Raw genomic sequence first — 12,133 nt, forward strand, 5'->3', positions numbered from 1 at the left:
TAACTAGTAATATATCCTTTGTAGTAACAGGACACAGTTATTTATTCTGTTTCAAGATTTCAATGCTGTATTTGAAGCATAAAAATACCAGTAAAGATGAGAAAATGTAAAATTCAGAGTTATGAAATAAATTTTATTTTAGGTAAGCATAGAAAACACATTCTCATTCATTCTCACATTGCTTACCACAATTTAAAAAGACAAAGAAAATCTTCACTGTTATAAGTTTTTCACTTTCACATTTGAACACATTCCCACAAATAATATTCTAATATTTGTACAGGTATCTTTCACAGATTAGTCACATTTTGTGTTTTACTTCTACTTCTACTCCGCTACATTTCAGAGAGAAATATTGTACTTTTTACTCCACCACATTCATCTGACTGCTTTAGTTACTTTACACATAAAGATTTCTGCACACATGCAGTTTATAAAATACCATGTTTTTTATTATAAATTAGACTACCCAACAATATATACTGTAGGCCAACAAGTCCAGCTGAAATGATTAGCCGATTAAACACTTATTTGATTGACAGAACTGTCTAGATCGTTTCCAGTTTCTAAAATGTGAGGATACTTTTAATAATTTAGGTACATTTTCCTGATGATACTTACATATATTTACTTAAGTAGCATTTTCAATGCAGGGCCTTTACTTGTAACAGAGTATTTTTTACAGTGTGGTACTAGTACTTTTACCTAATGGGGCTTTTCCATTACATGGTACCTACTCGCCTCGCCTCGACTCTACTCGCCTTTTTTGGTTTTCCATTACGAAAAAAAGTCCCTGGTACCTGCTAACAGGTACTTTTTTTAGTACCTCCTCAGTCGAGGTTCCAAACCGAGCTGAGGCGAGCCGAGAAGGGGACGTGAAACCCTGCAGGCTGCTGATTGGTCGGAAAGAATCGTCACTGATCACTGCATTGCTAGTGACAGACAGCATTTTTAAATAGTTTAGCCAGCGGTGTTTTTTTGCTGCCGGAGGCTCCACGCAGAGCTTTCTCCGTAGCATACAAGTGGCCTGATGGTTATACTTGTGCGCTGGTGTGTGTGTCAAGTCTCCGTGTGTGTGTGTGTGTGTGTGTGTGTGTAGCTGGTGAGCGAGGGAGAAGTGAGAGAGTGCCGGCGATTAGCTCCGCAGCGAGTAGTGACTCTAGAGTCCTAGTGAGAGAAACAAAGTGTCTCGCCTGTTCTTTCTGACCACGGTGGGAGATCTGGAGCAGGAAAAGTTAACTATCTTGTTGATTTCATGTTGTTTACGGAGAAGGAGAACCAGGAAATGCAACGCTACCGAGCCACGCCCACGGCAGTCGCTATGACGACCAGCCAAGCTGAGGCGATACTAAAATCTGCAATGGAAAAGGTCGAGGCGAGGCGAGTAGGTATCATGTAATGGAAAAACGCCATAAGTAAATTAGTATTCTTCCACCACTGGATAAATATGAGTGGACAGGAGGGTGAGCATGAGAAACCAAATCTCAAATCTCTTTTGTTATATTTTTGTGACTGGTAGCATTTGTTTTTTTGTAAAGATTTTTTTGTTGGCTTTTCCGCCTTTCATTTTTGACAGGACAGCTAGGTGAGAAAAGGGAGAGAGAGAGGGGGAAAACATGGAGGAAATCATCACAGCTCAGATTTGAACCCTGGACCTCTGCGTAGAGGCATAAACCTCTATGTTCATGTGCGCCTGCTCTACCCACTGAACCAACCCGGCCACAGCCTGGTTCCTTTTTTATTCAAATTTTAACCTTGGTAATATATAAATTGCGTTGTCAATGTGTATAAAGCCAGTATGAAACAACACGGTCAAACACACAGGGAAGTATCTAAGATGTACTTTTAGTAGTCCAGCTACGTAGCCCAGTGTATGTACAGTCAGGCTGTCTGAGCACCTCGGTTGGGCTTATGAATTCTCCTTCACATCTTTCCTCGACCTCATGATGTTTTACATCGAGGTCAAGGAAAAAGGTTTTGAAAAAGAAGTAATTTTTTTTTTTACTATTCGACCGCAGCCCTGACCTGCACATGCTTCATGTCCGCGTGTGGCTCAGACGTGATATGTTCCACAGACCTCAGCCTTTGCTCTCAGGCCGCACCAAGGAGAACCTTCTGGAGGGGTCTGGGATGAACCACCTCTCCCACAGATCCATGTGAACAGCAGGGTAATTCCATGGTTTAAATGGACCATTCCAGTGCAGCAGGTGCGCCTCCTGTAGGAAGCTCTCTGAATAGCGGGCATCTGGACTCCAGCCTGGACACACAGAATCACTTTTTGAAATATTTCAGGTTTCTTTATCTCTTTATTTGTCTGTTTGTAGCAAAGTTAACATTAATAATAATAATAATAATAATAATAATATTATTATTATTATTATTTTATTATTATTATATAATCTATTATTAGTCACTATTTTATTTCCATTTTTTTGTGGTATTTTAAGTTTTCCGCTGAGACTGGTGTGTTGTGTGTAGCTGCATACTGTCCCTGTGCTCAATAAGTGAACTTGTGATAAGCCCCGTTAAAATGCTTTATTTGTATTGGTAAAAGTGTGTTTTCTATACTTTGTATGCTAAGATTAGCTTACAATTACCACAGCAATTATGCATTTAGGAACTACTACTGAAATTCTTCTGTATGCCAACAGAGATGTTGATCTTACCCAGGTGTCTGACGTGCCACATTGGGTCCAGTGTTGTGTATTTGTCATGAAACACTATTAGCATGGGCGGGGTCGCCACGCCTCCAGCCATGGCACTGCTGTATATGTTCTGCCTGGTGGGGAGGAGAAAGAAGAGAGTTTCTGGGGTTACAGCCTGCATGTGTGAAATGCAGTTCAGCCAACATACATAATACAAAGAGAAACAGGACAGTATAAATAATATAACAATATAACAATAACTAAAAAGTCTAAGAAAGTGCTAATTTTTCAACATACTTTTCTTAAATTCTTTTTTTTGGGTGTGGTTGAGATCATGTCACAAACCGAGCGGCACACAACCCGAAGCAAAGTGTATATCCACAAAATTTGCAGTACAGGCTACTACTACTCATAATTACAAGATTTAAACTTTAAAAATGTAATTAGAAACAAAATGCTACAGAGAGTAAGTCCAATGACGCTAAACCTGGAGTGGCATGCTCTTAAATGGCTTAAAATGTGACTGTTGGTTCTGGTCTTAAAGGTCCCATATTCTGCTCATGTTCAGGTTCATACTTGTACTTTGGTTTTCCATTAGAACATGTTTTCATGCTTTACTTTTCTTTGTTTAGTTAGTTAATAAAAAAATGTATCATGTATTATTTATTAGCACACAGACAGTCAGGGAGCATAAACCACATGAGACTTTTGGATAAACAAAAATGTATCATCTGCATAGCTGTTGAGATTAACCGGATGTTGTCAGATGATACGATCAGCGTGAAGCATGTATTTACAAAACCAGAGGGACGGGATATCTCTATCACAAGAAGATATGAAAATGGCATGTAGTTTGTATTTAAGGAAATATTTGTTTTCATATGGTTCTACTTTGCCAATCAAATTACTGTATGGTTTCTGTACGAGACAAATCTTAGAGCTTGATCTTTTAGCTGGACATGTGGCAAAATGTAACGTGAGGGTTTCCAGAATCTGCTGGTCACCGTGCATACCTGAAATTCTCCTCCATCCATTTCTCCAGCTGTTTAGTGATCTTCTGTTTCTTCCATTCGCTGACATCTGCCACAAACACTCCAGGGTTGAATGAGCAATCTGTTGGGTTGATGCCCAGGTCTCTAATGATCTTTTTCCTATAGTCCAGGAAGCCCATGTAGGTTGTCTAGGGGACGAGCTCAGAGTAAAGCATGCCATATTTCAATAACCAAAGTATCTTTCAAAGGAATAAAACATTCATAACATTTGGATTAAATTCCTCTAATGATCTAAAGTGAATACCCTTTGGTTGTGAGTTTACAACAAATAGCATGAATTCACATAAATTCACATCCAAGTTGAACGATGCAATTAAAAAAGAAAACGCCCAGGGGCTCGCGTGAAAATAGATCTGGCGCGTATCTTAAGCGGAGTGGACAGCCGCTCGCAAACTATATATTCTTTGCAAATTCTGCACTCAACCCATTCAGCCTTACGCAACAGTTATTTTGTATGTATATATTTGTTTTACTATATTTGCTTATTCCATATTCATGTTTAATATGTTTGTTTGTTTGTTTATGTATGCAACTTTCACCAAGGAAAATGTCCACATAAGTGTCCTTATTGTGGCAATAAAACTTTTTCCGATTCAGATTGTTCTGGGACGCTCCGCGGCGTGGCAGGTGGAATATCAAGCATCGACTTGGAAGGGTCGCGGCGCCCCCGGAACGCAGCACAGACACACCCGGTGGAAAATAAGGGTGAGAGCCATTTCATTGCTCTTTACACTGGCAGGTTAATACACAAAGTGGTATGATAAAATACATAAAAATCCACCTGCATGCCGATGCTGCGCACCATCTCGTGTGTGGAGGGCAGGTCGCAGTCAGTGGAGAAGGCAGCAGCGTGACCTGGCTTCAGTTTGATATTAAACAGATCCTTGATGTCACCTGAAACGCATCAAAAAACCTGTAAGTGGTACAACATGTACTGTACAGCACTATATACCTCTGCATGTCTGGCTAAAGCAACAATAAATATGAGCGATACAACACTGATGCTATGTAGTATCGTAGTTTTAATAAAGATCAGTAGTGGAGGGGATTGCCTCGGTACCGCCGGAAGTTCCGCAGGATGTCCCTCATTTCCACCTCCCGTTTCTTAGTGTTGGCATCTAACCTCCGGTGGATTTGTGAGGACTATGGTTAACTGCTCCTCAGATCTCTGCAGGGTAAATCCAGACAGCTAGCTAGACTATCTGTCCAATCTGAGTTTTCTGTTGCACGACTAAAACAACTTTTGAACATACACATGTTCCACCAAAACAAATTCCTTCCCAAGGCTATTTAGCAAAGGCACCGTGGCTCCGTCCGGTGCTTAGCGCCGCCCAAGACGATTGTGATTGGTTTAAAGAAATGCCAATAAACCAGAGCACATTTTTCTCCCATCCCGGGAATGTTGTGTGAACTAGCCAGACCCTCCTCCACAGCGCTGTGAAGGAAGGTCTGTCAATGCGAGAATATGTTGAGGATGACTCCAGTGTGTTATCGAAACATAATTTCAGGCCGCCAAAAAAAAATCTTGGACACAGAAAGGGTGAAAAACTGTTTATGGTCTAACGCCACAATTACGTACTACACAGTTTACAGTCCTCTCACATGTTTTCAACAAGTATCTTCTAACGTGTATAATGGGTTTAGAAAGACTTTTTTACTATTTGAAGTGCAGGTATTGTAATGTATATCTTGTATACAACTTTTTGAATGTCACCTCTTGATATTTCTTTAATCTCTTACTTTTATTTCTTTGTGTTTTCATACCTCTCAGACATTTTCTTTTGCTGCTGTAACATGCGAGTTAAAAGTCTGATGCTTATGTTATAATGTTTAGCTGTAAACCTCAAAAGTAAAAAGTAAACATACTTGGCAGAGGCTATTATAATTACAGGTATAAAATCCCATAATATCTGTATGGTGAGCTGTTATTTGTAATGAAATCTAACAAATACAACTACATACGTAAGTCAGTGAGTGCGACAGTGAATTGAAGGATAATCACTGAAAAAGGCACCGTTTTAACAATAGGTCAACCTTAAAAACTTTTTTATCTTAAAGATACATAGTATGAAGGATTTTACACATGGATTCCTTCCTACCATGATCACATACATACCCTGCACAATGACATCATCGTCTAAGTATATCACCCTCCTATGGGTGATGTCAAGCAGAGGTAGGTAAAAACGCACAAAGTTGAGCTGCAAAACAAAAGCAAAGTTATTATTACACCTCTTTGAATCTTTTCCACATTTCAAACAAATTGTAATCACATTTGAAAATGTAAACAAATTAGTATTTACCGTGAATACCATAATAAATGGAATTAAACTGTAGTCTATTGGTAGGCCTTTTTCTGACATCAATTAGTCTATCCATTTCATAGTAAAAAGACCACAATGTTCAAGTTCAGACACATGGACAGAAATAGGTGTATGCATTCCAAGCTGCACTCTAGAGATGCTACCACCAACTCAGGGCTTCAGTTACATTAACCCTCTAAGGTCTGAGGGCACATTTTACATATCTTCTTGAATTCTTCTTTTAAGGTTATTTGTATATAACCTGATCCCCATGTTTTTCATATCAAAATGTTCAGAACAAACTCGGCTTTCTGTATAGTGATGCCAAAAATTGTTCCAGAGCAATGTGTAAAGAGATAATTTGGCCCTAAAGCAGAAATATTTCTCAAATCTCTTGTGAAAAGAAACCTACACTCACTTGTTTGGGTGCTTGGCATGAGTTTAGAAAAATATTGGGTTTACAAAAGTAGAGTAATATATGAATAAAATAGTAAATAAATGTCTAAAATGAAATTTTATAATATTGCTTTTTGAGTAGTTTTGAGTCTCGCCAGTGCATCTTTTGTCCTCAGAGGGCTGAGTCAGGCCCCGGGGTGGATTCAGACATAAAAAAATAACGCCACAATGTAACACTGTTACTACTCTCTCTGACGCTGGCCGAGTTCAAACACTCAGTTCACTCTCACTGTGGTCCTTCCCGTGCTCTGGTTCCTCCCATAGAACGTCATCCTCAATGCCATTTAGCTCACTATTTGTCGCCATCTGTTGTAGTGAATGTATATTGACATTTAAAAGTCTGGACCCCAAGTATAAGACAAACCCACTTTTTCACACGTATTTCTCACGTATATCTTATATTCGGACAATATACACTATAAAGTGTGTATGGATACAGGAACGTAAGCAAACCCAGAACTCACTGGATGTAACAGATCGGGTCGAGAGGAATCTGGCTTCACCTTTCCTTTTAGAACCATGGGGTTGAATTCCAATATCTTATATTTGATTCCTTTCAGTTTAGTCCTCATTATGTATTGCCTGGGAAGATGGAAAGAAAGTAAGATTGGGTGAATAAACATGAAAGTCATCAGGATAGGCATTACTACTGGGATTTCAGGTGACCCAGAAAAAACCCACCCACATCTCCCCCCCCAAATTTGGAACAATTCCAGATTCATTACATTTACAGTATAGCGTTTTGGCTACATTGAACGTATGCGGACCGTTCGCAGGGCGGAATGTGCTGCGGAATGTATCTTTTAGGTGGCTACACCTGCTGCGCACACGGCTTAGGATTGTGTGAGTCACATTGGGATTGTTGTTTCTCCAGTTTTACTGTTAGCTGTTATCTACTGTTAGCTGTTATCAGAGGATGCAGGTGAGGGAAACAAGAAATAAAAATAGAAACTGTATCTGAAGTCTCTTTTATATAGACCTTAGTGGTCCCCTAATACTGTATCTGAAGTCTCTTATATACAGACCTTAGTGGTCCCCTAATACTGTATCTGAAGTCTCTTTTATATAGACCTTAGTGGTCCCCTAATACTGTATCTGAAGTCTCTTTTATATAGACCTTAGTGGTCCCCTAATACTGTATCTGAAGTCTCTTTATATAGACCTTAGTGGTCCCCTAATACTGTATCTGAAGTCTCTTTTATATAGACCTTAGTGGTCCCCTAATACTGTATCTGAAGTCTCTTTTATATAGACCTTAGTGGTCCCCTAATACTGTATCTGAAGTGTCTTTTATATAGACCTTAGTGGTCCCCTAATACTGTATCTGAAGTCTCTTTTATATAGACCTTAGTGGTCCCCTAATACTGTATCTGAAGTCTCTTTTATATAGACCTTAGTGGTCCCCTAATACTGTATCTGAAGTCTCTTTTATATAGACCTTAGTGGTCCCCTAATACTGTATCTGAAGTCTCTTTTATATAGACCTTAGTGGTCCCCTAATACTGTATCTATACGTTACGCGTGCAATGTAGCCGGGCCCGTAAGAGCACAAATCAGGCTGGGAATCCTTTTAAAGAGTATTGTTTGGGAGACACGTTACAAACCTCGTCAGTTTCACGGCATCACGAAGAGTGACAATATAGAAGAACACGTTGGCGTCTGTGTTGCTATAGACGCTGTTGATGGTTGCCATGGTTGCACCAATACGCTCCTCCGATGCACATATGACGACGGGGATGACATGATCCGCCTCCGACACTCTCACTGTGGGAACTCGCGCTGCAGATCCGACGCTCTTCCAGTGACCTGAGAGACATTTACAAAACGTGCTCAGGAAATGCCAGAAAGCGCTGGTTACTGACGTTTTTCACAAACGTTACTCAAAGAAGGGTAATGTTCAGATTAGGATTTGAATCAAACCGGCGTGGGTGTACCTGAGAGTGTGGGCCGAGCGGAGGCTCTGAGCAGTATGCTGTGCAGCAGGAGACCCACCAGCAGCACCAGCAGCACCAGGAGGAAACGGTTAACTGGGACACAGGGCGAGGCAGGAATTGGTCCGTCAGTGGTTTACATGCACATAAAGTAAAGTAGCTCATATCCCAGCAGACTGTAAGAGTTCTCTCAGCATGTACTATAATGTGTAGAGATGTAACAAGTCCAAATGTTACCGTACAATTAATTGTGATTAACAATATAATTGTCTCTTTCAGTCAAATTTAAAAAATATTTATCTATGTATTATTTCATGCAAATAAATAAAGTTTTGAATGAATCCCAGGATACAGCTTTTGGTTCTATCTCTGTCATGTGACCCAGATGATGTCATACCACAGATACAATGCCTATGATGTAAACAACACCTCCTTATTTTCATAAAAAAAAATTCTGTTACCCCCCCTTATCATTTTTGTTATTATGAACATGTATAAGGCCAAGTACCAACCACTAACAATTGAAATAATAATAAAAACATAGAGTCGGACCAATAATCACTTATATAATTACAATTTGGCATATCGAAACAAAATCAACACTTACCAGTCACATGCCTTAAGCTAATGTTAGCAATTAATTATGTAATTATGAATATATAAAAATTATGTAATAATTGTTACAGGCTTCTGCTTGTTTTTTCAAGTTTCCAAAGAACATACCTTCCAAAAATCGTTAAAGTAAACTACTTGCGGCTGCCATCTGGTGACCTCATCACACCCTCCCCCAACGCACGCATGCACACACGCACACACACACACTCGCACACACACACACACACGCATTTGGTGCATATGCATGGAAGCTGAATGTTTTCCAGGGGAGAAATGTGGGGGCTCCTTTACTGGCCCAGAGAAAAGCTGATACTATAATAAGTGTCTGTTTAGCGTTAGTGTCCATCAACAGGAAGAGAAGACGAATTGTCTTGGTCTTTCTTTCATGCACATTTCTATAACCCGAGACCATAAATCTGCCATAATACATTTGTATCAAACTTTATCCTCACTTACTTTTTCTCAGGAGAGCCATTTTTCATTTTTGCGTCCAACGACATCTGCAAACACACACACACACACACACACACACACACACACACACACACACACAGAGACAGAAAGAGAGAGCTATTAAGTCACTCAAAAATGTTGAAAGATGAAATATTCCTTGGCCTTAATACTGATGTCTTGAAGGATTTGGCCGTTCCTTTTAGTATGGTTTTAACACTGAAAATAATGACTCAAATCAATTACTTGATTATCAAAATAGGTGTCGATTAATTTTATATAGTTGACAACTAATTGATTAATCGATTCATCTTTGCAGCTGTAGTTTGGCCGCATCTGAAAGCTGCTTGACATCCTCCTGGATATATCTACAGTATTTCATATATTCAAATTCCATGTATCATTTCTGTCATATAGATCGTCTAAACTGTATATTTTATTATGTCGGATATTCTGTACACACAACATGTAGGGTGAGGGATCCCTACTCTGTTGCTCTTCCTGAGCTTTCTTTCATTCTCTCCCTGTTATGGATAGATAGAGACGTATGTAAACAGATTGTAAAGCCCCCTGACGCAAATGTGTGATATTGGGCTATATGAATAAAATATACTAGACTTGCATATACGTATGTGTGTGACTGTGACAAACTGGCAGTGTGACCTTGCCCAAAGCCAGGAGGCACTGGACAACACATGTGTATTTTGTCCAAAGCCTTTCTACCGCCATTTCCTTCCTTCCTGGTGCCAGGGCTTCATCGAGGAATCTGTTTGCCTTCCAGCCATGTCAACTTTTATATAACAACAGAACAGAAATGCTTACACAACGAATGACAACTGTCTCACAGCTTCAAAATCACCCTCTGATTTCCCCCCGATCTGTATCGCCTCCTCTTTGAATCAATCACTCGATTTGATTGATTCATCATTGGTGCGTTCAGTGTAAAGTAGTGAAACCTTGGCAGGAAATGTCACACTTTTGTTTGTAGGTTGCTCATCAGTTTCATACCCCCAGTAGTCGGCCTGCTTTTTGTGTTTCAGGCCACCCTAAGAAACCTGCAGACTCTGAACTTAACTAGGACAGGACATGCGGTTCGTGTCATTAATTTGTTTCTGTTTGTCACTGTTTGTGAGCAGCCCCAAACATCTGGACCTCATTAGCTTCAGATGCTGCAACTGCCAAAAACACTGTCTCTGGCCTGCATTCGAACAATTGACAAGGCACTCAAGACTCTCCACGAATATACAGTCTATGATTACAATGCATTGATCTTACACGTGACGTGTTCTCCGATCTCGATGCATTTATAGTCACGTTGTCTATGTTTTTGCAGAATTGTACTGCCAGATATGAACTCTCACGTGATTTAATGCCTCTTGTCTTCTTTCTTTTTTTTGAGATTTTGTCTTATACATGATACTAAATATCAGGAAAAAAAAGGTTCTGTCTATACAGTCATTTTCTTAAAAGGCTTCTTCTAGACATTATTACATTATTATGTAGCAGCAGCAACCAGCTACAGACGTTCCTAAAAGTTTGCATGTAACTGTGTGTGTGGCTGGTGGTCCAAACCAAACCGCTTAAGTCATCACACTGCAAAAGATTCCTATCTTGGATACAGTAGTAAACTTTTTCAATGCTAAAATTCACTCACAAGAGATAAAGGTTCTGTTAACATTTCATTGGTTTGCAATGGAGTTAGATTGTTTTGAGGGAATTTTCTAGGAAAGAAATGTTTGAAACAAGCTTAAAGGAAGCACATTACCTCCCCCCCCAAAGGCATACAGTATCAAAAACTAAAAAGAACCCCACAAAAAAAAAACTTGAATCTTAATCCCAGAAAAGTATTAAATTGCACTGATGCAACGGTAAAACTGTCATGCATCATGCACTTTCCATTCGTTATTAAAGTTATATCGTCAATTTTTGTTAAAGAGATATTTTTTTCAGTGTTGGAGGACAAAAAGTTCTCTTGTCTAACAGATACAACCGGGTTGCATACATGTTACAAAAATGCACGAATATATACATGCATAGAACATATTTCAACTATACAGCAGGCCTAGACATACTAATGACATACGTGCGACAACTGCATTTGGTAAAATATGAACTATGAATGAAGGAGGCGTGTCCCTGTCGGTTCGATATGTGCATTATCAGTCATGTAGCACAATTAAGGGCACATTTAAAATGTGTGAAATGGAGGCTAGGCTACTTACCAGAAAAAGGGTGGTAATTACGGCCAGTCTCATTCCTGGTGTTCATGGACCATGTTGTTAAAACCTCTCTTGACTGAGACTCACACTCACCAACAAACCCACTTTTCCCCTCGCCCACCTTTTTCTTTCTCCCCTTCCCCCCCACCCCACCCCAGTCCAGATGTGACTCATCTTGTTCACCAGCGCCCTAGCTGTCTCCTCGCTGTCATGTAGCCAGAGACTGGATTTGCTCTCCTCATTTCACACGGTGATACTGAAAAAATTAGTTTTTGCTGTGAAAACAGTAACTTTTTTAATTAGTGCGACTTGTTAACGAGAAAAGTCATAATAAATGACTCTGACAACTCTCTATTTTAACGGTGGGCTACGTGCCACCTAGTCAAAATGTTATTATGCTAGTACTTAGCCTATAACTGATTTGAACCCGTTTGGGGGTCTTTTAGCGAGCCAAAAACGTAC

At 39.7% G+C, this 12,133-nt stretch overlaps 1 protein-coding gene across 1 annotated transcript; it reads right to left on the reverse strand.

The window, feature by feature from the left end:
* Positions 1–1,693: 1,693 nt before the first annotated feature.
* On the reverse strand, positions 1,694–11,758 carry glt8d2 (glycosyltransferase 8 domain containing 2). Its single transcript, XM_028570976.1, has 10 exons — positions 11,675–11,758; positions 9,459–9,502; positions 8,391–8,483; positions 8,061–8,262; positions 6,921–7,038; positions 5,814–5,898; positions 4,479–4,591; positions 3,659–3,825; positions 2,667–2,779; positions 1,694–2,257 (listed from the first exon to the last, which is right to left on the reverse strand). The coding sequence occupies exons 2-10, from the start codon at positions 9,475–9,477 to the stop codon at positions 2,079–2,081; spliced, it is 1,089 nt and encodes a 362-aa protein (XP_028426777.1). The 5' UTR covers positions 9,478–9,502; positions 11,675–11,758; the 3' UTR covers positions 1,694–2,078.
* Between the last annotated feature and the right edge of the window lie 375 nt (positions 11,759–12,133).

Source organism: Perca flavescens, chromosome 23 (genome assembly GCF_004354835.1).
Source record: "Perca flavescens isolate YP-PL-M2 chromosome 23, PFLA_1.0, whole genome shotgun sequence".
NCBI classification, from domain to species: Eukaryota; Metazoa; Chordata; class Actinopteri; order Perciformes; family Percidae; genus Perca; species Perca flavescens.

What these genes read in the sequence shown, in the direction of transcription:
- glt8d2 (XM_028570976.1), bottom strand. An exon ending in CGATGATGTCATTGTGCAGG is followed by an intron (nt 4,592 to 5,813) that starts GTATGTATGTGA and finishes GATGCGTTTCAG; the next exon opens with GTGACATCAAGGATCTGTTT. An exon ending in GTGGCACGTCAGACACCTGG is followed by an intron (nt 2,258 to 2,666) that starts GTAAGATCAACA and finishes CTGTGTGTCCAG; the next exon opens with GCTGGAGTCCAGATGCCCGC.